The sequence below is a fragment of the Physella acuta genome, unplaced genomic scaffold (genome assembly GCF_028476545.2).
Source record: "Physella acuta isolate Inbredline_101_S28 unplaced genomic scaffold, ASM2847654v3 ptg000677l, whole genome shotgun sequence".
Taxonomy (NCBI): domain Eukaryota; kingdom Metazoa; phylum Mollusca; class Gastropoda; family Physidae; genus Physella; species Physella acuta.
In genome coordinates, this window is record NW_026732196.1 from 148948 (window position 1) to 175469 (window position 26522).

The 26522-nt window shown below is 34.4% G+C and overlaps 1 protein-coding gene across 1 annotated transcript; it reads right to left on the reverse strand.

The window, feature by feature from the left end:
• Positions 1-158: 158 nt before the first annotated feature.
• LOC131949180 (putative maltase-glucoamylase 2) lies at positions 159-22868 on the reverse strand. Its single transcript, XM_059310968.1, has 45 exons — positions 22694-22868; positions 20468-20706; positions 19695-19843; positions 17090-17267; positions 16735-16834; positions 16369-16481; positions 15918-16043; positions 15134-15265; positions 14779-14916; positions 14452-14568; positions 14170-14296; positions 13559-13709; positions 13299-13432; positions 13120-13154; positions 12900-13016; positions 12536-12684; positions 12193-12277; positions 11921-11977; positions 11362-11492; positions 11087-11175; positions 10629-10672; positions 10333-10485; positions 10117-10207; positions 9480-9718; positions 9161-9309; positions 8668-8845; positions 8170-8269; positions 7842-7954; positions 7269-7394; positions 6807-6938; positions 6364-6501; positions 5575-5691; positions 5270-5396; positions 5029-5179; positions 4502-4635; positions 3746-3780; positions 3502-3618; positions 2753-2901; positions 2447-2531; positions 2301-2357; positions 2060-2187; positions 1880-1968; positions 1498-1547; positions 1109-1264; positions 159-853 (listed from the first exon to the last, which is right to left on the reverse strand). Exons 1-45 carry the CDS (start codon positions 22866-22868, stop codon positions 788-790), a joined length of 5466 nt encoding a protein of 1821 aa, XP_059166951.1. The 3' UTR covers positions 159-787.
• Between the last annotated feature and the right edge of the window lie 3654 nt (positions 22869-26522).

The following is a 26522-nucleotide window of genomic DNA, read 5'->3' on the forward strand; positions in this document are numbered from 1 at the left end:
GGGGGGGGGGAGAGATGTCTGAAAGAAACTCTGACTGGTAGTAATTATTTTGTACATGTAAGCACAAGAAACAATTCACAAAGTCAGTAGTTTTCAATTTTTTAAATTAAATTTTAAAATCATTACATAGTATGTGAAATGGATAGTAATAAATTTAACAGATCATTAAACAACAATGTGCACATAAAATAAAAAATGCAATTGGATAGAAATATTTTAACAAATTGGGAACCGAAACATTTATAAAGATAAGAATCATAATTAAGTTTTAGCAATTAAAGATTGTCTAGGGTTCTTGGACTTGTGTGTAGAATTTACGCTTAAAAATGTTTTCTAATTTGATTAATTAAAAAAACATTAAAAACATGAAATGAGATATCACACCGGAATTCATGAGCAAATAAGCTTTTTGGAGTGTTAGTAAGAATTCATACAATAAAAAAATCAGTTTAAAAAAAAAACCCAAATACAAATGTTTTCCCCAAAAGAACAAAATAGAGCTTAGAATAATTTCTTTGGTTTGGCTTCCAACACCAAATTTGAAACAACTCAAAATTTATTACCTGGATGAATACAGTTCTAACATTTTGTAGTGTCAGAAAATAAATTTAAAATGTTTAAAAAGTTTTATTAGAAAATAGAAAAAAGAAATTCTGGTCCTTAACTTTATTATTGTAAAATAATACATTACATACATTTAAATATAAAATCTAAATATTTTATTTAACATTGCAAAAAATTATTTTCTAACACATGGTACAACTTTCAAGATCACAAACATTAAAGGTTAGGCAAAATGCCAGGTGATGTTCATGTTCCATTGGATTGGGCTGTTTACTGTGATTTGTAAAAGCTGAGGAGAGAAAAACAACTTCAATGTTTTTTAAAATAGATTAAATAAGTACTACAAGTATTTTGCAGAGAAATATTATTTTAAGGCTAATAGGAACACAATACTAACACCAAAGAAGGTCCTATTTTTTTCAAGCACCAAGTATTTAGAAATACAAAAAAAGATTAGTTACCAAAATTTAATAAAATGAAGGTAATGGTTTTGAGCTTTTAATTATAAATAATGTAATGTAAGAACTAAAATTAAATTGCTTACTTTGTTGCTTTGTGTGAAATTAAGGATTTTATTATCATATTGAGTTATTTGAGTGACATTTTGTTTGATGCCCATTATTAAAATTTGTTGATAGGCCAATTTTACCCAGTCGCCTTCCTGTGCTGGTTGGTGATTCACCATCATTAGAAGATTATTCTAAACAGATATATAATGTATTGTACAATCATTAAACTCTTATTCAAATTATGAATGAAACACTATCAAACCAGTAGATTAGAGATACTTTATACTACAAAGACTACAAGCACAAGGTCTATTATGATGATGTTGAAAGTTCTGCCTTAGATATTTCATTCAATGCCAAAAGTTATGAAAGATTAAGCTTCCGCTAAGATTAAACAATTATTTGAAAAGTTCAAATAACTTACATTTTCAACCAATATTCTGGCCTTGTAGTAGTAATGGATGGGTATAGGATCTGTTAAACATAAATAATTTTTAAGCAAACATTTATTTAAAAAATGTATGAAATTTAAAGAAAATCACATTAAAAAAATGCACAAATTGGATATGAATTAAGTAAACAATGAGATTTCAAATCTGTGTGAAAAATATTTAATTGTGAGTATTTAAAACCATGTTTATTAGTTGTTTTTACAAAACAGTGATTTGTGTAAATGATTTATACTAAAACACTCGGTTACGTTAAATACCTTTTTTATTGAGCATCATTCTAAATCTGGTTATAAAAAAATTGGCTATTATTTACCAATAGAGACACCATCATCCAAGAAAAAAATTGGTATTTACCAATATAGACACCATCATCCCAGTAAATGTCACCCTCCGCTCTGTCCAGTTCATCAAGTGCTACAAGAATTGTGAATGGATTTTGACGACTGAAATATGAATAAAAAAATTAGCACAGGTTGAAACTAAATAAATCAGGAAAAGCCAGTTATTTTTTTAGATAAAAAGAAAAGCCATTACCTAAAGTGAGTGTTGTTTGCATAATCCTGTTCCACTATTATATAACCTCCACGCAGATGAAGCTTAGGTTTGGACATCAATGTGACATTCACAGTGCTATAACCACCTGGTGATAACTCTTCATTGTGCTGAAAATAGAAACAGCTTTAGCTTGTATGTACTAGAACTAGACTAAAATAAAAAAGAATTTATTTTTTAGTAGACACATCTAGTATAAAAGATTCATAAAAATGTTACTTACTGTAAAATAATCATACCATTTTCCACTTGGTAAATAATATGTCAGTTGACTTTGACCCTTTGAAAAACAAATACATGACATGAAAATAAAATAATTTTTAAGGCAGCATAAAAATATATAAATATGTTTCTACATATTATACCAACCTGCTCAAGAATTGGAGAAATCAGTAAACATGGTCCCCATAAGAATTGCTTGTCAATGGATAAAGCTGTATGGTCTTTTGGAAATCTGCAAAATATTGTCAAAAAAGCAATTTTGTTAGATCATGTGTAGGCTCACATATTGTCGTACTTTACAGATTTCACTTATTTAAGTTAGGTTATTTTTTTTAAAAAGTAATACAATAGCCTTAATAAGAAATTGAACATTTTAATCTACAGTGCAAAACTAAAGTTAAAATTTTTAAATGTACAAAACAAATGTTAACAATTTAAAAAAAAAAATCGTACTCATGATGAAGCGGTCGTATGACAGTAGAACCCTGCGTGTGGGCTTTGTAAAACAGAGTGTATAGATATGGCAGCAGCTTGTAGCGAACTTGCATTATTTCTCTGGAGGCGTTGCCAACAGCATCACCCAACTGACCAGGGCCTTGGGGCTGCAAGAGTGAATTTAAATTTTAAAATATTTTACATACAAAATATAATTTATCTAACTAACCACATCACATATTATGTCACATATCAGTCCGGGTAAGTGGCTTGAAAAAGAGTGAATTTAAATTTTAAAATATTTTACATACAAAATATAATTTATCTAACTAACCACATCACATATTATGTCACATATCAGTCCAGGTAAGTGGCTTGAAAAAGAGTGAATTTAAATTTTAAAATATTTTACATACAAAATATAATTTATCTAACTAACCACATCACATATTATGTCACATATTATCAGTCCAGGTAAGTGGCTTGAAAAAGAGGCTCATCTGTGTGTCTACTGTTATGATCGACCTTTCGTTCAACTCCAAACATGATTCAAGGCACTGTTCAATCCTTTATTAAACTTGTCTTCTTTATTATTACACCACAAGCCCTTGTCCCTAGCCGCCACTAACAAAAGTCCCTTACGATCCGTTCGCTCCAGCTTTTATTCCCACACTCGACCTTGGGATAACAATACCTAAATACCCCAGTGTTGACTCACACACAACTCTTCCCTACGTTCTAGATTATTCTATTCTTAAATTACTCACGATTGGCCCTTTAGTGTTGTGGTTCCTGCTAAAGGTATAAAATGCCCCAAGCTGCATCCACCTTAAGCATAATTCCTGAGTTGTGTTATCAAAGAAACCACATATATCTGCACCAATCTATGAACAAAGAATACAATAATTTAAAATTTATGAAAGAATTCATGATCTATAATATCAACAGTAATTATAATTAAGTATAGCCATTAGACAGACTTTAAAGTAATATTTTGAAAACAAAACTTACATAAGGAATGCCAAATAAGTTGAATTCTAGTAAACCTATTTGAACAAAAATAAAATGAAATTCCAGAACTTTCCTCTTAAACAGTTTTAAGTTATTTATAAGCTGTACAGTTTTTTTGGGGACATATTTTATGTGAATTTATGTGACAGACGCAGATGATAAGGGTGAAATTAACCTAAATTAGTGTAACGATTAATTCATTCATGACTCCTAAAGTTCACATCTCTTCTGTTGTGTCAAGTTATTTGTATTTAGGATTTCTCTAGCTGTAGACATTCTTCAATAATACTTGTAATTCATTAGAGATACTGTTCGAGATAAGGCATATACCCAGACCCAATATGCTTGGCAAAATAACATTCTAGGTAAGGCATTTAAAAACCAAAATGGGTGGATCACACCCATGATGTATGGCAGAAGTTAATTAGTTATTCAGGCCCAACTGTATACATTGCTTCCAAAATTTAAAAAAGGAAAACAAATTCTAGTGGGTTTTTTTTTTGTTTTGCTGACAGATGACTTAAATTTCTCTCTTCTGGAGTGCTGGGTAGTGAAAACATTGATGGGAGATGGACACTTTTAATTTACTAGGACTATTGACCTATGATAGAGCTGAACATATCCTTCAATTGACTGGTATTATCACCTAATTAGTGGCTATCTAGGACTACTGACATATGATAACTGTCAAATGCCACTGACCTAAGATAACATATCTAGGACTACTGACCTAAATAAATATCTAGGACCACTGACCTATAATAGAGCTAAACATATCCTTCCATTGACTGGTATTATCACCTAGCCAGTGCCCCACCCACTGGCCAGATCCTGGGAATGTAGAGCGACTTATTACAATACCTCTTTCGCCTGTGGCATTTCTCACAGCACTATATGCATGTGTAGAGAAAAACAAATAGTAGTCACTTTTACAGTTTTAGAAACAATGTTTTTAATAAGTTATTTTAAATTTTATGCCAATTTGAATACATATTCTACATTTCTTATCTGGAAGTTTATATGGAAATTCAAAATAATTGACCATTGATCTGAATTTTAAATATTGCAATTTAATAAGATACTCATATTTTTTCCAACACGAAATATAATAGCACAATTTGATACTTTTAATCAACATAGCTGAATCTGACTTAACAAGAATTTAGTCATAGTCAAAACCACATGAAAGTTTTAAACAATAAATTCAAATAAACGGTTGATCCTTAAATGTGAAACAATATAAAAAATGCCTTTACTTTTTAATGAAATAAAGTAAAACCTACTCAAGGGTGACATCTGACTGGCTCCACCCATACAAGCTGTGAACATCATAATGTGAGTACTCATCATTGTTTCCCTGGACTGTACTCATGCAAATTGTTTTATCAGACAGACGACCTTTCTTTGGTCCATTGTCCCATCGATAGGCAGCCTCTTTACAAATATTTGACATTAGATTTAAGTTTAAAATAAATCTAAGTTTATACATACTGGAAAAATATATTTGATTAGAAAATAGCTTACTAGTCCTGTATGGTGGATCCTCTTTTAAATTATTTGGACATCTTAGACTCCAGTAAGGCTTGTCATCTTCTGGCCAATTGAATGGTCTTTCTTCATTAGTGCCAAAGCTTGCTGGCTCATTCATATCCTTTATATAGAAATGTGGACATGAAATTTAGTTATTTAAAAAGAATTATTTTTTAAAAATCTAATAGTTCAAGACAAGAACACAAAAAGCAATGAAACAAATAATTAATAAAACTAAATTTTTTTTTACCATAGTCAAAAAAATTACCAGGCATTATTTGTAATTTTAGAAAACTCACAATCCAGAGTCCATCAAAAGTGAGATTATTTCTGTAGTCTACTATCAGCTTTTTCCAGATAGACTTGGTAATATTTTTCATATAGTCTGGGAACACTGTTTTTCCCTGGGGCCAAACCTAAATATAGCAAATAAGTGAGAGGGACATTTTAAAACAATGTATGGTGGCTGACATAGTATAAATTTATACATAATTGAAGTAATGGTAGAGTAAGGCATAGACAATTTATAAGGACATTTTAAGGTTAGACAATATGGTTTGAGAATATTTGGTATTTGCGGTTGTTTTATTAGTCTGATAGATGAGGACAGAATAACATAGTAGGGAGGAGCTGAGAGACGGTTGGTAAATAAGATAGTGGAAGAGACATTTATTTTAGAAAGTTACGGGTTAGTCAAATTATATCTGTATTACAATGAAAGTATAGTGTATGACTATTCATCTTGAATGTGTCATATTGTTTCTTTTGCACGGAAATAAGTCTGATGCCATCCTCTTCACTGAAGATAGTCTAGTTTGTAGGTATATTCATGGGCCTTATCATTCCTATATATAACTATAAGAACTAATGTGCTAAAAACCAAGATATTTAATTTATAAGAAATTTACAGAATCATATTTTGGAGATTATGGTAACCTAATATAAATACTAATATTTATTCAGGCCATGGAAAAATCTAACAAAAAATCTTTGAATACAATTTTTTTAGAAGTAGATAGGCCTATATATGTTTATCTTTATTCTAATTTTAGTTTGAAATTGTTACTATTGATAGTAATTTGACATACAAAACCCAGCAATGCACCATCTGTATCCGCTGAATCATTTGGGTGACTGACTTTAGGATCCCACTTAATGTTGCAGTTATTTTTCTTCATCTCTTCATAAGGATAGTAGTTTGTCTCATTTGAGATCATGCATGGATCCTGTAATGTAAAATATAACTTATTACTTCCAAGTTTATTCAGTGTAGCTTCAATAACAATGTGAAAATATGAATTGTCAAAGTATATTAAAACCAAAGTTACTCAAATTATTTAAAAAAAATATGTTTGATTTAAATTACAATATAGATTTTGTTAGTGAAAAGGTAGTTTTTAAAGTGAAATAAAGATACAGTATTTTTTAGATTTTCATGCAGGAAATTTCTGACACATTAAAGATGAAATAGTACTCGTCCATACTTTTGGTTTGGCCGTCAAGAACATACTAAAACAACCAACTCAGTTACCAGGATGTAGATGATCCTCATCCCACCAGCTTGAAGACTTTTGAAATAATCATTTAGACCTGGGAATCTGACGTGATCTACAGTGAAGATTTTTTGTGTGTCCATGTGGTCAATATCTACATACTGGACATCCTGTAAGAATTTGTTTTAAAACAGATTCTTAAAATACATGTTAGACTTATATTTTTACTGTTTTTAATTGTAGGCTTACTATTACATCCAGAGCAACATTTTAAGCTTCTATGGAAAGAAAATAAATATAATAATAAAAATGTTTTTAATAGGACACTGTTTTGCTCAGGTTGGCTTAGTTAATAATACATTGCCTGAATAATACAATGCACACAATAATAATAATCTCACTATTTTATGGATACTGAACAACTTTTTTTTTGCTAACATAATCTAATTCGGTCAATTAGTTTTTTAATTACGAGCTACAAATGGCAAATGGAAACTTACATGTGGGATCTGGTATCTGGCAGTAGAGTCCACAGCTTCCTGTAGGTTGGTGATATTGTGGTAGTCATATCTACACAGCTGGAAACCAAGGGACCAATATGGTGGCATCATAGGGCGTCCAATAACCTTCACATTTGTAAAATAAATAAACGTGAACAATCTATTAAATTTTTTTTTTAAATACGAATACAGTTAACTGCTGAAGTTTGAATCTTTGTTAAACTAAATAGTATCCCTGCAAGATTCATACTTTACAATAGCTTTCAAAATCTATTGTAGATAGATAGTTAGAAATAAATTAATAATATGCTTTAAATTTGTATTTCAGTTTAATTAGAACAGACCTAACTGAATAAAACAATTATTGACAACGTCTTATCATATTTATCTTCTTAAACCTATGTCTGAGAACTTTTTAATTATATAAATGGTTTATAATGAAACACTCTATACATTATCACATTTTATATATTCTAATATGTTAAAACCTGAAAAATATGAAAATAAAATAATTGCAATAAATTCTATACATACAAAAGTTTTTGTTAGATTAGACCAAAAATGTGTTTATACCCCAGTGTATTGTTGTATGACCTCCTCTGGGTCGGGTCCCATGAAGATATAAAAGTCCAATATACCACCAATAGTTCTAAAAGTCAAACTGGGAAGGATGGTGAAAGAATATTCTGAAAAACAATAACACAGAAAGCTTTAATGATTATAAAATACATTTCTTTTCTTTATTAATTTACACTGAAATAAAAAGAAACAAAATTCTAGCATTATTGCTACAAGAAAAACTTTTGTCAAAAGTATTGTTGAGATTTGGTGTAAATTATTTAATTGGTCCAAGACATAAACAAAACTCCAACAACAATGATTTGCTTATAACTAAAGTTACCTTGAGCATTACTGTTCAACATCAAAACTCCATGTGTGTTTCCCTCTGAGTCCTCAACACAGGTATAAAATGGGTGAACACCATACAGATTTGCCATAGCCTGGATCAAATACATTAATAATAACTTTTTTTTACCAACACAGGTATAAAATGGGTGAACACCATACAGATTTGCCATAGCCTGGATCAAATACATTAATAATAACTTGTTTTTTTTTTTTACCAACACAGATATAAAATGGGTGAACACTATACAGAATGGCCATAGCCTGGATCAAATACATTAATAATAACTTTTTTTTACCAACACAGGTATAAAATGGGTGAACACCATACAGATTTGCCATAGCCTGGATCAAATACATTAATAATTTGGAATTTTGAGACATTCCTCCACTCATTGTGTATATATAAATCTATTTCTGCTTTAAAACTTAAAAACTGCTAGAAACTGTACATATATGATAATGAAAGTAAACAAAATGTCTGCCAGCTTACATCCCATGAAGGGGGCTGGTCACGAGCGAATGATGTCCATGTTCTAGTCATGTCGTGTTTGAAACTCTCATGCACATGTTCACCAAGACCATAGACATTTGTGCTGGGAAGTCGTGTTGTAATTTGTAGGAACTGGTCCGACAAAACTAAACTCCCTGCTCCAACACCGATATCAAAGCTGAAATTTGTTTTTAAAAATAAGCAAATATAAAATTTAATATACAATATTAAATGTTTTAAATAAAATTATGTAAAAACATAATGTAAAAATAAGCTTTTCTGCAAGTTTTTTATCATCAATTTAAATTCCTATAAAATTATATTTTTTTCATCTACTTTGAGTGTTATATTAATTCAGATTTTATTTATATATGAGTACATTTAAGATATGATATTACACTAACAGTATATGCAAGTCATTTGAGAAAATGGTAAATTCTACATGATAAAATAAAAAAACGATTGCTTTTAATACTATATCAAATTTTTTTACATGACTTTCTGGGTGCTGTTTCTGATGATTTGGAAAGCAAAATTATCATAGTTTGTTATATTGATCAGATATTTTGGAGATGATCCTTTTGAATTCTCCAGGTTCATAGCTTTAGGCACCTTGTATCTACCTGATGCTTGAGTATCAATCTGCAAGTCAAAATTTAAAAAAATTTAAACAATTTGAAATTTATAAACAGCTGCTAATTTCTAATTAAAATTTTTTAAATTAATTTACTTAATATATTTTCACTTAATATAAGATGTAAAAATAAAATAAGTATATTTTAAAATAAGCGGTTCAAAAATAAGTTATTTACAGTAAATCTTGCAACATTGTCTCCCCTATTTTCAAAAGTAAAGATCCAGTCCCTAATGTCACCACCAAACGGTGCATTGCCAATCTGCTGAAGTTTTCCCTGAAATCCCAGGCTGGTTTCAGTATAATCTTTGAACTGCAGCCTATAATTGCTGGCATTATATCTGCAGGACGCTGGGTTAGAGGAATATGTGCAGCCTCTATTTTTACATTCAGTTTCGTTGATGTCCTGTGATTTTCCTGCCAAAATACTTTCTTTAGTTAAATTTATGCATTCATGTTTTGGTAGTCATAAATTTAACTCTGCTTCATCTGCATTATTGACTATTCTGTCTGAAGAGACTATGGATTTACCTTCATATTTTAATTTAAAAATTAACAGTTCTAATAAAATTTCAACAATCAAGCTAAATGTTTTTACCTGATTTCAAGTGATGTTGACTTAATACATAAAACGAAACAATAATTTAGAACATTTCTAATTAGGCAAAATAAATGTTTCCATTAAAGATATCACTATTCCAGTATTTTAGTTGTGAAATAAATTGTAGTAGTTATACATTTATTCAAGATATAAAAGTTACAATCAGCCAAGAGTAGATAAATATTTAGAGCAGAATGCCAGAAGATGGACAAACCTTCAGCTTCAGGAAAACAATCCAGGCCCAAGTTCCATGTCAGTGAGAAATCTTTACGCATTGGAATATCAGGAAGATCAACCTCCAAAACCTTAATAACGATAAAGAAACAGTAGATATTTCAAGTCACTACTTAAAAAAACATGTATAAATAAGTGGGAAATAGTAAGTTAAAAAACTATTAAATACTGAATTAGATTTTTCAATTAGGATTACCTGCTCTGTGTGGTTAAAGGACAATATGTTTCCTTCATATGTCACATGGTTCACAGGAAAGCCTACACCCATTATTACAGCTTTTCTAAATTTCAGTTTATCCCATTCGTTTTCAGACCGTGTCTTTTCCGATACAGAGAGTGATAGGATTTCCTAAAACAAATAAAATCATTAGACTGACTTTAATATCATTAAAGAATACTTTTTTTCAGTTAATAACAATTTTCTGTAAGTTTTTAAAAATGAGCATCCACAGATATTATCAAAGGAGATTGTTTTTATCAATTAATACTCACATTTTCGACTTTGATATCAGCCAAATAAAAGTTATCCTTTATATCTATCATAAAAAATGAAAATAAAAGTTTGATGAAAACATATAATTGAAAATATTTTGATTCAGGATCCCCCTTTTCAAACATAAAATCATTTATAATATAGTTTTCAAAGCATAATTTCAAATATAATGATAAATATTGCTCTAATAAAACAAATTCCAAATTGTGTTTAGCTACAAATTAATTTAACAACTTAAAAATTATACTTGTCTAATGCCCAAAACTAAGCAAAAATAAAACTGGTGAATAACTGCAGGTGTAATTAATAATAATATATTACACTATATTTTCGAAAGATAAACAATTCATAGGTTTGATATTCCAAATAATATATCTAAAAAATTATTAGAAAGTGAAATTACAACAAAAGATAGCTCTATTTAGTAACAGTAAATAAAAACATGCTTAATACCAACCTTTTGAAGAGCCATCATCCCAATAGAAATGTCCAGCTGCTTTTCCTTGTTCATCTAATGCAACCACAATTGTTAATGGTTTTTGGCGACTGGATAAACAAGGGGAAATAATCCAATTATAATTAAGTCCCTTGAATTTAACAAGTTATTTTAAAACAATGAAAGCTAAAAATTCTGCACGCTATCTGATATACAAGAAACTGCTATTAATTTAAAATCTAATTAAGTCTAATACAACACACCATATAAATTACAACATTTACTTAGCTACATACCTGTAATGTGTATTATTAGCATAGTCTTGTTGGACAATAATACATCCTCCCCTAAGATGTAGCAATGGCTTAGAAAACTTGTCAACTGCTACAGATCTCATTGCACCTTGGGGAAGATCCTCTCCAACATGCTAGCAACATATCAACTTTGTTAACAACATATCAACTTTGTTAACAACATATCAACTTTGTTAACAATATATCAACTTTGTTAACAATATATCAACTTTGTTAACAATATATCAACCTTGTTGACAAAAGATCAACTTTGTTAACAATATATCATTTTTGTTAACAATATATCAACTTTGTAAGCCACTAAACCATTTAGCTAAAAACTTATGATAATACACATATATTTTTGTACACACATGCATGCATGCACCCATTCAGATATATATATATATATATATATATATATATATATATATATATATATATATATATATATATATATATATATATATATATATATATATACATAAACTATACAGTTAATTTTAAAAATAAAAACAAAAACCATGTAACCCAAATTTTAGTGAACATAAATTTTGTTTACCGTAAAATAATTATACCATCTTCCTTTGGGTAAATAATAATTCAACACAGTCTGTTTCTGAAGGAATAAACAGAAAATTATTTTCATGACTAAGTTTTATATACAGACAAATAAAAACAATGACAAATTATTTTTAGGTGAAGATGTTGTCAAAGAAAAAGTAAAAATTCCTCTTTAGAGTTGTTAGATACGGTAACAGCTATTTATAAGTTATGATACATAAACTGACATGATGCTAAGTTCTGTTAAGAAATGACTGCATTAGACAATACCTCTTCAAGAATGGGGGATATGAGCAGACAAGCTCCCCAAAGGAACTGCTTGTCTGTTGATAATGCTATTGGATCTGTTGGAAATCTGAAAATGAAGTTGTGTCTTGTAAAAAGTATCTTATAGATTAAAACTGTATTAATAATAATGCATTTTGTAATTTTAATAAATTATTTTGAGAAGCCTAAATAATACCAAAATTACAAATTTTGAGCATTATTTTTACTGCACCCATTAAAATTATTATTTTTACACTTTTAAGCAAACAGTTATGCACCTGAATAATAGTTGACCCTTTCAATTTCAAAAAATTAAATAATCAAATGAAAAACTGAATTAACCTACTCATGGTGTAGTGGACGGATGACTGTGGAGCCTTTTATGTGGGCCTCATAGAACAAGGTGTACAGATACGGCAGTAGTTGATACCTGACTCGCATAATGTCTCTAGAAATATAACCAACATAGTCTCCCAACTGGCCAGGGCCTTGTGGCTGGAGAGTTTTTTATCACATTATTGTTAGATCATTTGCAAACGTTGAGAACTTAAGACAAATCACATTCCAATTAAAAAAATATATAATGGAACTCAAATGATCTATTGTAAAGTGAAAGAAAAAAAGAATCTTAATGTAATAATAAGGAATTGGAAGATATTGACACATTATGATTAGAACATGATTTTTGAGGAAGTAGATTTAAAACCAACTTTTGGCCCCTTTGTGTTATGGTTCCTGCTAAATGTGTAGAATGCTCCAAGTTGCATCCATCTTGCACATAACTCTTCAGTTGTTTCCTCAAAAAATCCACAAATGTCAGCACCAATCTAAAAAAAGGTTTTGATATCAAAATCTATAATGATTCATAAATTAATGCCAGACCACAAACAATATTTTCTAGTTAAAAAAAAAAATCACTCTAATACTTACATAAGGAATGCCAAAGAGATTGAATTCCAGTAACCCTAAGACAGTAAAAATTAGGATGAATTAAATTTATTTTAGAACATTTGGGAAACATCCACAGCAGTTAAAAAAAATAATTGAATATGAAACCTAGCATTTTATTTACATTTTAAGAAAAATATTTTAGAAAATCGGATTCTAACCAATGATTGAGCTGTACAGGTCCTTCCATCTACTGGTATTATCCCCAAGCCAATGACCTACCCATTGACCTGACCCTGGGAAGGTGGACCTACTGATGACTATGCCTCTTTCTCCTGTTGCTTCTCTTACGGCCCTGTTTGAAATCAGGAAATCAATTTTTTACTTTAAAAAAAATATAAAAAAGTAATAACGATTTTGTCAATAGAACATTAGATTTTAAAAAGTGCTATGTGAAACACATTAGACAATGTTTACTTACTCAAGGGTGACATCAGACTGGCTCCACCCATACAAGCTGTGAACATCATAGTGTGAGTACTCATCGTTGTTTCCCTGGACTGTACTCATGCAAATTGTTTTATCTGACAGACGACCTTTCTTTGGTCCACTGTCCCACATGTAAGCAGCTTCTGTTAATTTAAACATTAATTTGCAAGTTACTTTTTATATTTTAAGCATTTTTTTCCATTACAAAAAAACTTTTGTTTTGATAATTTTTTTCCATACATGATGATAAGAGTTTTAACAGTTGTTTATTTTAACCATTGATATAAAGAATTTTATACAAAGTTGAAAAAAGTTAATCAATTATTCATAAGCCTGCAGAAGTTCTTTAAAAAAAAATACAAGGATTTTTTCTTGCTAAGTAAATAATCACTTCTAGCTAATTAATAAAAATATAATGTCACATAGGTTAACAATGACATATTTGAGTTGTGAGCAAACGTTTTAAGCCACTCTACTTCCACTAGGCTACATTTATGAAGCAGAAAAGTATCTGCTGGCAACATCTTAGCTACATGCTTAACTTATAATACGAATTCAAAAAAGTAAACACACTGTCCTTGGAAGATATTGCTTGCTACTCACTGGTTCTGTATGGAGGATCTTCTAAAGTGTTGCTTGGACACTTAAGACTCCAATAGGGCTTGACATCTTCTGGCCAGTTAAAAGGTCTCTCTTCATTTGTGCCAAAACTAGCCGGCTCATTCATGTCCTAATGTGATACAATAATTTATTGAAGCATCAATACTGTTGTATGACAAAAAAAAATGAAATTTGTATATGTAATAAGAAGTAATAAATGTTGTACGATAAATAGTATGCAGTATTAAATTAATGAAGTTTGTTTTTAGGAATATTAATGCTTACAATCCACAGTCCATCAAATGTCAAGTTAGTTTTGTAATCTATGATAAGCTTTTTCCAAACTTCCTTAGTTTTTGTTTTCAAGAAATCAGGAAAAACTGTTTTTCCAACAGGCCAAACCTAGTTTATAAATAAACAACAGTTCTGTTAGACTAGACCTTGTTTATAAATATAGAACAATTATGTTAAATCAATTAAAGTGATAGATGTCTACATGAAATTCACTTGTGTGTAAGACACTCGCTATACTCATGTAACTTAGAGTAAGGTATATAATTACTTCCCTTACATCTATTTCAAAAAGCATAATAAATTAAATACACATCATACATAACCCAGCAATGCACCATCTGTATCTGCAGCATCACTTGGATGAGTGAATTTGGGATCCCACTTAATGTTGCAGTTGTTTTTCTTCATCTCTTCATAAGGATGGTAGTTTGTCTCATTTGAGATCATGCATGGGTCCTTGAATGTGAGAAGAAATATATGATTGCTTTGAAAAAAAAATAATAATTAAAATATTTGTAAAATTTTTCTAATTTTTTAAATGGCCTGCAGTTACCTGCATACTAAAGTTTGTGAAAATCTTAGCCAATCAGGTTATACTTAAAAGTACAGAATATTGCTAAAAATAACTATTTCAGTCAGGAATTTTAAACTAAACTCACTAAAGATAACTCACCAATATGTAGATAATTCTCATCCCACCAGCTTGAAGAGTTTTAAAATACTCATTTAGGTTTGGAAAGTTTTTATGATCTACAGTAAAAATTTTCTGTGTGTCCATGTGGTCAATATCTACATACTGGACGTCCTGTTTAGGCCATTATGTAAAAATATTAAAACTCATTACAATGAAACATGCATAAAAAAATCAAAAGCCAATTTTATGATACATTAAAACAATAATTATTACATTAAAACAAAAATTACTTTTTATTTGAAATCAATTATAAATTATTTACCATTATTTAAAATTTTACAGATTCATTCTGATCAGTAGTCTAATTAAAAGAAATATATTGGACAAGAACTAGCTCTCCTAAGTGACTTACACTGGGATATTGCTTCCCCAGATCTAGCTAACTATAATTTGAAAAAATGTTCATAACAATGTTTTCAAGTTTTTTCTTAATATTTTTTCATGAGTAACTTGATGAAATAAAAATTTTGTGCTATAATGGTGAGAGATAAGGACATAATTATTTCACCATGATGCCTTGGTGGATTTAGAACATAACATTTAAATAAATCTTCCAATAAAAATTGGAGTTAAATCAATCTGGTTCAAGGGAAGAGACGCAGTAATTCAGTAGAGCGAGGCAGTAGTTTAGTAAAGTGATGCTGTAATTTGGTCGAGTGATGCAGTAATTTGGTAGTGATGCAGTAATTTGGTAGAGTGATGCAGTAATTTAGTAGAGTGATGCAGTAATTTGGAAGAGCATATCATTACACTAATATCTCACATGTGGAATCTCATATCTGGCAGTGGAGTCTACAGCTTCCTGTAGGTTGGTGATGTTGTGGTAGTCATATCTACACAGTTGGAAACCCAGGGACCAATATGGTGGCATCATAGGGCGTCCAACAGTCTGAAGATGAGTTTAACATTACACCTGATTTGTTTGCATTTTTATAAAAAAGTTAAAAAACAATAACAAACACTAGTACAATTAAAAAAGTAAAAAGTGTTGCTCATATTAATTAGGTGTATAGGCTTTATTAGAATAATGATGGTCTACATATAACACCAGGCATGGTAATTAAGCCTTGAGCACATAACATGAAATATCAATAGTTTGCATGACATTACTATGGACTAGAACTAATGGGATATTTTACATTATAGTCTTTCAGTTGCACTAGGATTACTGTAAAATATTATTATTTTGCATATACAAAGCCATTGAAGCTTACCCCTGTATATTGCTGTATAACCGCTTCAGGACTAGGGCCCATGTACACATAGAAGTCAAGGATACCTCCAATAGTTCTAAATGTCAAACTAGGAAGTTCAGTAAAGGCATATTCTGAAAAAAAAAGCATTTTCCTTGGTGCTTAAAAAAAACAACAGCAGCATAATACAGTACCTATTTAAAGTATTTAATAAAACAATTTATATAGAGTAGACTAACCTTCACATATTTACGTTACACATCACATTAAGAGTAGGCTGCCATACACATATTTACGTTATACCAAACATCCAATAAGGTAGGCTACCCTCCACAGAATGACATCACAGGCTCGCCTAGACAGATGACCTTACCAGGTAAGGCTTACCTTGAGCATTGCTGTTGAGCATGAGAACTCCATGTGTGTGTCCTGCCGCGTCTTCCACACAAGTATAGAAGGGCTGAACACCATACAAATTGGCCATAACCTGATTGGATTTACAGAACCAAAAAAAAGACAGTTTCAAAACCCATATCATCTAGATCTAGATTTACTGCTTTTCTTCACCCTTGTTTTCTATTATTCTAAACTGCCGAAACTACATTAAAATATTCGTTCCCCTTTTTTTTCTCCCTTAATATAATTTGTTTTAAGAGTTGCATTTCACCATTTAAAAAATTAGAGTCGCTTATGACCCCCAGACGTGAAGATTGCGGGCTCTAGGCTTAATTCCTGTACTTACATCAACAGACGGCCCCTGGTCACGTGAGAAGGATGTCCAGGTTTTATTCATGTTGTGCTTGAAGTGCTGGTGTACATGCTCCCCCAGGCCGTACACGTTGGTGCTGGGCAGTTTGGTCGTGATTTGAAGGAACTGGTCGGACAGTACTAGGGACCCTGGGCCCACATCAATGTCAAAACTACGAGTAGGGGGGGGGGGGGGAGGGGCAGAAAGTATACAAGTTATCGAAACTAGACAGTTTGGTTGTGATTTGTAATAACTACTTGGACAGTACTAGGGATCCTGGGCCCAAAATGTCAAAACAACTAGAAGGGAGGGGGGGGGGGGGGGGAATAAAGTATATTTGTTATTTTGAGAACTCAAATGTTAGGTGCGATGATAAAGACGACGATTTCTGTTTACATTAAAATTTCTGCTGGGGTTACGTTTTCATTATTATTGGTGAATTTGTTAAAATAAAGGGAGGGAATTTAAAAACATATTTTCTTCTTTTGTTGATGTCTCCCCTTTTTAATCAAAATAAATGAAACCTAAAGCATACATACTTGCAGTGGCGTAGCGAGGTCGGGTGTCACCCGGTGCGGCACTTAATGGTGTCACCCCCCAGAGGCGTAGCGACCCTTCCCGGGGACAAACTTTCAAATTTTCGATTTGCACCCCCCTCAAACTTTCGATTTTCACCCCCCCTCAAACTTTTGATTTGCACCCCACTCAAGTTTTGCTATTTTTTGCCTTGGTGTCACCCCCCTAAATGGTCTCACCCGGTGCGGTCCACACCCTCCACCCCCCCCCCCCCTCGCTACGCCTCTGCATACTTGTATAACGGTAGGCCTATATATAACAGTAAAAGATTTTGGCTACCAATACCAACACTAAAGAAAGAATCTATTTTCTAGTGTTCTTTATTATAGTTTTATTATAATAAAGTTTTTTTTTTTTAATTATGTTTTTTTTTTATAGATTTTGTAGACATTAGGTGCATGACGCCATTTATTAAAGAATTCTTCACTGTAAAACACACGTTTGTCATTGCTTTGTTTCCCTAATGACTTAACTGTAATCTAGAAAGTCAAAACCCTAACCATGTGTTGTTGTACTCCTTATCTATAACCAACAGCCACCGTTACCAGCAAGAATGATTTCCATCGATAAGGAAAGTTTCAAGTTTTATCGTCAGGCTTATACTAGCGAGTAGCTATCACATGAAAAGAACCGTATCAGGCTATATAAGACCAGCTGCTATAGCTTTTTATTTATGGTTGTCCCCCCCCCCCCTCCCATCACCACCACACCCCCAAGATTACACTTTCATGTTTCTCGATTGAATTTTTGTCTCGTGGATTATTTTAGTTATCCCATTACACTGCATTTTGCCAGGGACTAAAGGGTGGCACAAGTTTAGAATCCCTGCTCTGTTAGCATATGATTTACCCAACTCAAACTTAACCATAAGCCTAAGCTGTAAATCCCTCGGAGTCTGGCACAGATAAGACACACTCGTACTGTCATATCTAACACCACTGCGGTATATAACACCACTGTGATATATAACACTTGATCCATATATTTAACTTTTGATGTTTTTCCAACACTATTTATATCTACCCATTGTGTGCCATACAAGTTGGTTAGTCCTTACAGCATTATATTCACACCGGATAGAGTTGGTTCAAGAAGTTGCCAACAAATGACACACGAGAAAAGGGGAAAAATGTTGTTCAGTACATTCTCTCTGTGGCGAAGGCAGTATTTTATTATTTTATTTAGGGGGTGGGCGGTGGTGGGTTCGAATTAAAAACCCTTGTCTTATACATAAGCGTACGTGTACACGCATATATGTGTACATTTAAATATATATTTTTGGGTGTGTTAGGACAGGGTGTCCGATGATTTATGTTCAATAACAACTAGATAAGAACGTACACTAGTGGTTTATGATGTTTACAAGTTTTAATTTGAAAGTGACACGGGCGCACCGTTGCCTATAGCTGTAGCATGCAACAGCTGTCTTTCTGGGAGTTCAGTGGGTTCGAACCCTCCCTAATAGCCACTGTACAAAGACGCTTTTGTCAAATGTGCTTTGATCCTTACCAGAGGCGTAGCGAGGGGGGGGGGGGGGGGGGGCGGGGGTGCGGACCGCACCGGGTGACACCATTTAGGGGGATGACAACAAGGCAAAAAATAGCAAAATATATAGAGAAAAACTTGAGGGGGGGGGGGGTTGCAAATCGAAAGTTTGAGAAGGGGGGGGGGGGTGCAAATCAAAAGCTAGAGGTGGGGGGGGGGGGGGTTCCAAATAAAAAATTTGAAAGTTTGTCCCCGGGAAGGGTCGCTACGCCTCTGGGGGGGGGTGACACCATTAAGTGCCGCACCGGGTGACACCCGACCTCGCTACGCCACAGAAAGAGTGCAGAGAGACTAGTCATATAACTTCATACAAACCAAACATTCATGGGCTAACATAAAACCAAACCACAATACACAATGACTGACCATACAATCATGGGCTAACATAGAACCAAACCACAACCCACTACGCCTGACCAATCATCAGCCAACATAGAACCAAACAACAGCAACACCAGCTGACACCAACATGACTCACATGACAGTGTTTGTCCTTTTGCGGATGATCTGAAAGGCGAATGTTTTGTTGTTGGTGATTTTAAAATCGTATTGCGGTGACGCCCCTTTGTTTTCAGGCAGCGTCAAGTGGATGGGAACCTTGTACCTCTTCCCGTCAGCTGTATCGATCTGTTGGTAAACAATAGATATATTTTTACATCCATTTCACAAAAATATAGTTTGAGGGATGAGGTGGGGGTGAGGTGGAAGGTGGGGGGTTGTACTTTAAACTTAGGTTACATCAAAATTTAGGAAAATTTGCTAATTCATGGACTTTTCAGCATTGTCCTTGTAACAGTTCATAGTTATGTCGTTTTTTTTTTTTTTTACTTTGGCGGATGAAGACATTGTTTCAGCACTATTTTCCGCTGACTACTTTCCCCGACTAGGCTCAGCCAAACAACAATGGGTGACCCTCACAGTCACAGGGCCTCCAGCGCAGGAATTGAACTCGGGACTTTGGGGCTAAAAACTGTGTACTCTCTCGACTCAACCACTCCTAGGCGTACCAGAGGCGTAGCGACCCTTCCCGGAGCCCGGGGACAAACTTTCAATTTGCACCGCCCCTCAAGATTTCGATTTGCACCCTCCCCCTCAAACTTTCGATTTGCACCCCCCTCAAACTTTTGATTTGCACCCCCCCCCTCAAGCTTTCAATTTATTTTTCCAACCCATTTTGGCGCCCCCTAAGGTCGGCGCCCGGGGACATATGTCCCCCGTCCCCCCACCCTTCGCTACGCCTCTGAGGCATACCTTAAATCTCGCGATGTCGTTCCCGCGATTTTCAAACGTGAAGATCCACTCTCGAATATCTCCACCAAACGGCGCATTTCTGCTCTGTTTGATGGTAGCCTGGACCCCAAGAGTCGTCTGCGTGAGGCTGGCAAGTTCCAGACTGTACTGGTTCTCCCCATAGTTGCAGGACACGGGGTCTGTGTAGTACGTACAGCCTCGCTTTTCGCACTCTTCCTTTGTGATTAGTGCAGGGTTGCCTAAAGGGAGTCAGATAACAGTTCATGTTAATACAGGCTATGATTTGTAGCAGAGGCAGGTTTCCTTGGGATTTTCAGATAGAAAGTATGATAAATCGTGGCCTAGCGGTAGAGAGCTAGACTGGTAATCTCAAGTTCGAATACGGTCTCAAACCGGTAGAATGTACCTGAGTCCACCCAGCTCTGATGGGTACCTAATTCACCTTAGGTGAAGAAAAAAAGACGGCTGGGCATTGTGCTGACGAAGCTACCCCTTCATATGCCGAGGTCTCTGAAGCAGATGAACTCTACTTCATCTGCCCCATGTGTCTTGAGCACGAAAGCAAAATATTTATTTATTGTTGAGTATGTTAAATACATGATATTGTATTTTCCCGAGCAGGTTTTCCTAGTGAGATTCAGATAACAAATGAGTGAGATACCGGCTATTTTATCTGTATGTTTCATAGCCAGTTGTCTATCGAAATTCAGATAATAAGTATGTTATCTACAGGATATTATGTACATATATTAAAGTAAATCGTATACATTAACAAGAACCCCGATCTCCTCAGCATAGCGATGCCCCCCCCCCCCCCTGAGAAAAAAGCCTGGAGGAAGCACTGCTTTCACAACTAACAATTCATAGGGCATATGAATGTTTCTTGACCTCGGCATATGAAGGAATGGTGTGTTCAGTAGAAGGCCCAGCCGCCTTTACTTTTCCTAAGTCGGGTAGGCCTATTCATCAGAGCTGAGTGGAGTCAGGGACATCCCAGGGGCGTAGCGATGGGAGGGGGGGGGGGCAGGGGGGACATATACCCCGGGCGCCGACCTTAGTGGTGCCAAAATGGGTTGGTAAAAATAATCGTAAGTTTGAGGGGGGGGGGGTGCAAATCGAAAGTTTGTCCCCGGGCGCCGGGAAGGGTCGCTACGCCTCTGGGACATACTTCAGTCACAAGTCCGAACAGAGATCCGAACTCGAGACCTTCGGGTTAGCGGCCAACCGCTCTACCACTCGACCATGTCGCGCCTTGACTGGGTCGTAAAGTGGCTCTATACAGAACTGGGCCCACATCCACATCAATACCTTCGTGTTTTTATAATTCAAACTGTCCAAATGTTATCGTATTATCCACCCCTATATTTAAAAAATACGTTTAAATTTGTTCTTACACTACGCCCTTGTTTGCTGAGGTCAGCTATGATGTCATAAGATTAAATTAGTACACGAAAAATATCGCTATCCTTTGACCGACTTTATCCATCAGCTTTAATTAAAATACCCAGATAAAAATAGGCACCCCAACCCTTTTCTGAACTCGGTTATAAATCAAACGAGGAAAAAAAACATTGTGGTCCATACACGTCTTTCTTTACAACATAATTTTAAGAATTGTTTTTACCGAATTTTATGAAAGCCCAATATTGAGAGTAACTGGTCTAACTGGGACGGTCTAGAGCAGGGGTCGGTAACCTACGGCTCGCGAGCCGCATGCGGCTCTTTTGGTGTCCAGATGCGGCTCTCCAGCTCCTTGCACAAATATTAATAGTTATATAATTTCATTTTTACTGGAAGGTGGGGTACGAGTTTACCCTGCGTTTAGTGGGGTAAAAGATAAGCCTGGTGAGAACCAACGATATCCAAGCCAGTTAGTAGGAGTTTGCCGTGTTGATGCCTGCCTAACTAATGGGAGACACCTCCTGAGCCGGTGATGTCAGTAAAGAAAAAAATATTTGATTACTACTTTTGTTATTTTGGCGAAACACGTTTTATATGAATAAATACTATTTCACATTTAAAGCTATTTATTTTAAATAACAAATCAAATTTATTTATCTAATCCTAATCAAATACCAAATATTGAAATAAAAAAGTTAGTGGCTCTTTAAAAACTGGGACATTTTGTAAATTGTAAATTTTGGCTTCCGTCTCAAAAGATTGCCGACCCCGGGTCTAGAGTATTCCATGAAAAAAAAAATAAATAAACAAAAGCAAAATACTCACCCTCAGCCTCGGGAAAACAGTCCCCACCCTGGGGCTGGTTCTTTGGTGGCTCTGACTTGCTGTCATCGTCAGAAGAGCGGAGCGAGAGCGGCACAGCGATGGCGATGATGAGGGCAACGACGACGAAAACAGAGATGATGATAGCGAGCCTCTTCTTGTTGAGATAGTTGGGCATGGCAGGTTTCGAACCCTGACACTCGGGTGTGATCTGGGCTGAGAGTAGGTTGTAGGTCTATGTGGCTTCTGTTTCCTTTATTGTTATTGAATTAACGCTCCGAACATTCTAGACAGAAACAAATATTGTACAGTTTTGATAATATTAAAATAGCGACTTTGTAATTGTAGTCTTCAGTACTAGATCTAGTATTTCTTGAAATATCAATCAAACAGAATTTTCAAAAAACCCATACATGATTTTTTGTGTAAATCTAGCTAATAGTTTTATATTTATTCTAGGACTGACAGTTAATTCTATAAGCCATAAAATATAAATAGTAGACAAAAATAATATTTACGTATAATAAAATAATAATAGCGAACTCCAATATTATTTCTTACGAGCCGGCCCGCGGCATAACATACGCCGCTATTTAGTTGTTTCTAATTTTCAATAATTCATAATTTGTGAATTCGACAGTACCAACGCTGACACTGAAAATATTTCTTTAAAACACTATAAGTAGCTCGTTAAGGACCATAACCCCCCCCCCCCCCCTTCCTTCCCTCCCCCCTCCTCCCCCCCCCCCCCTACGTTTAAAATCGTTGGCTCTGCTTGTAAACATTTAGAGTGAACACAGCTCACTAAAACCATGTAGGGGTGGGGAGGTAGGGAGAGCGTTTGCAGCTTGTTTTCTAACGGCTCGAAGAAGAGAATTATATATATAGATATTATCAATACCTATATAATATATTGAATTATTTTGGGAAGATGGTTTTAACTTATCTCCCCTGATAAATTTGAAGGTACAGATGGAAAGTATCTAACATTTAAAAATAAAAATTCAGTAACTTTTTATTTTTTTTACTAGATTATATCTCTCACGAATGAAGCTAACTAGTCATAGTTCTTAATTAAATTTACAGAAAATATATCTGCAATTATGTTTATATTTAGGCCTTCTTCATAGTTATAACACCACTAAACCCATCTATAATGTGGCATAAATAAATTATTAGCCAAAAAAAAAAAGACTTAGTATTGTTACATAAGTTAATGAAGACTACGCGGGTCCTTACAAATGACCCCAAAATGAATGCATAGCCATCAAGTTGAGTCCTTCTTGTCGAAGGTGATACTTTTTGTTGTCTTTTATACCCTTGTCAGTTTAGCTTGACAGATAATTGATGTTGATAGTGATACCAGTAAAACATTACCCGGAACTGAGATTAGAAAAGCAGAATATTCACGTGAGATCTAAATATAGATAAACTGACTTTATAGCCGGGGCCCCTGACTGCTGCCTTATTGGCCCCCACCTTAATCCGCCGCTGCCCGTGAGACCTTAACATGGGTAAACTGGCTTACCTAAGCTTTACATTTATAGACCATTCTAACTTTTAATAGAGCTCTCGTCCTAGTTTCAATACCACAAAATGTGCTGTCATGTCGTGTTATCTGTTTATTTTATACCAGATATTTACGACGTCAAATAACGACACAAAAAATGTGACTACCTTTTTAAAACAAACTTTCCGCGCCTCTCTTACCCTACCGTCTCAAAGGTTACCTCCGAAAGCGTATCATTTGCTTTCCAAATTCGGACCTAGTGTATAAACTAGGTATAGTGACAGAAAAGAAGTGAATTGTTTAAAAAGCCAACTTTTATAATGGGACTGAACGGATAAGCAAATGATATTTACAGGGGCGTGTGCAGGTTTTCGGTGTAGGGGGAGTGAAAAGAATAAACAAGTTAATAAAAAGTCTAGTGACAATTTAAGCGCAAAATTTCCTTAATTAATTTTTTATGACCGAACGAAAAGATATTTTTGAAAACTTTCTTCGGCAATATTGTTCTAAATTATGACAGGAATCGATTGGTAAATGTTTCAAGTCGCTAAGTGGTCTGGTTGCCGAGATATGGGCCAAAAACTGCATTTGTTCGAGTTTTTTTGGCTTTTCCGGGAAATCCAGGAAGGATTGGCCCACAATCTTCCTCGGAACTTGCTTAACATATTTGCTTTTGGAACTAGTCCTCGATATTGCTTCGTTGAGGAGGAGATACGACTTAAAGCTGCGGACACACATCCATCCATCCATCCAGAAATAACGAATTAATAATCGCAATTGTCAGTATGGAAATTGCGCTAAAAAAGGGCTCCGAATTTATTTTATATATATTACACACACACTCATATATATAGAAAATATATACTTTTAACAGTGTCCGCCCCCCCCCCCCCCGAAGAAAGTCTACCGCCTCCCCGAAAATTTCAAATGCTCCCCGGAGAAAAAAGTCTGGAAGAAACACTGACACGTACACACACACACACACACACACACACACACACACACACACACACACACACACACACACACACACACACACACACACACACACACACACACACACACACACACACACACACACACACACACACACACACACACACACACACACACGCACACACACGCACGCACATGTACGCAGAAATACGATCTTGATGTTATAGTCCTAGTATAATGTCTTAGACTAATTTGGTTTCTTTTAGTTTCCTTCTAAATATTGTACAGCAACCTCAGAAGTTATATAACTTTTACAACAATACATGTAATAGGACCTAGGCAAACCGTTTTTTTCTTTGTTTACGTCGAAAAAAAAGTAAAAATATTCAAATAGACTCTAAACAACGAATGTAGGCTGCATCATTTGTGTGTAACAAATGCATCTGTTACAACTTCGAAAACCTGGCAGACCAGACCTTGACCTTGTTAGAAAAATGCAAACGGGACACAACTCCTGGCTAGATTGGCGGGTTATCCCCCTTGAACCTGGCGGTAATTAGGTCACCATGAAAAAAAAAATGTACCTTTTATAAAATGGCACGGGTTTACAGGTCATAACACTTGCGCAGATGTAGACGTGAAGAAAATATGCTGCTAATTCAATTAACCCTTTAAGGTTGTCAATATTTTACGCAGTTCCAGTTTTTCTTTTACCGGAAGTATTACTGTGTGCGTAGCGGATCTGGAACTTTTAGGCTTTGACAATTTGACAGGTAAAATAAGGACCGGAGCTGTAGGGGGTGTTGTGGAGGGGAGGGGTGTAACGATCTCCTCGCTTCGTCTTATATCTTGTTTACAAGGTACGGGAGACTAAGTTCACCGAGAAACATTTCAATCCATGTGGAGTCTCTGGGTATGGGGAAACTAAGACAAGCACTCTACCTATGGACGCCGCTGACAAGAATTAGTGGAGTCAGAAATTATGGGAAAACCAGCTGGGGTGGCTAAGCCTATCACCCTACCTACGGACGCCGCTGACAAGAATTAGTGGAGTCAGTAATTATGGGAAATCAATCTGGGGTGGCTAAGCCTATCACCCTACATATGGACGCCGCTGAGAAGGCTTGAGCCAAACACTAAGACTCTACTCACTGACGCCACTGACTCAAGTTACACACAGGATATCCGTTTGTATATCAGCGACTTGTCAATACATCCGTGACTCCGTTGTATATAAGTGATGTCAATATATCAGTGAATCCTCATTCTTAGCTAGTTGCTTTCAAAACAGAAATATCAAAATAACAAAAATATCGCCATTGTTATTTACGCTGTGAATCAGGTTTCGAAAAGCTATTCAACTCTTTTTTTTACTGCAAGTACATA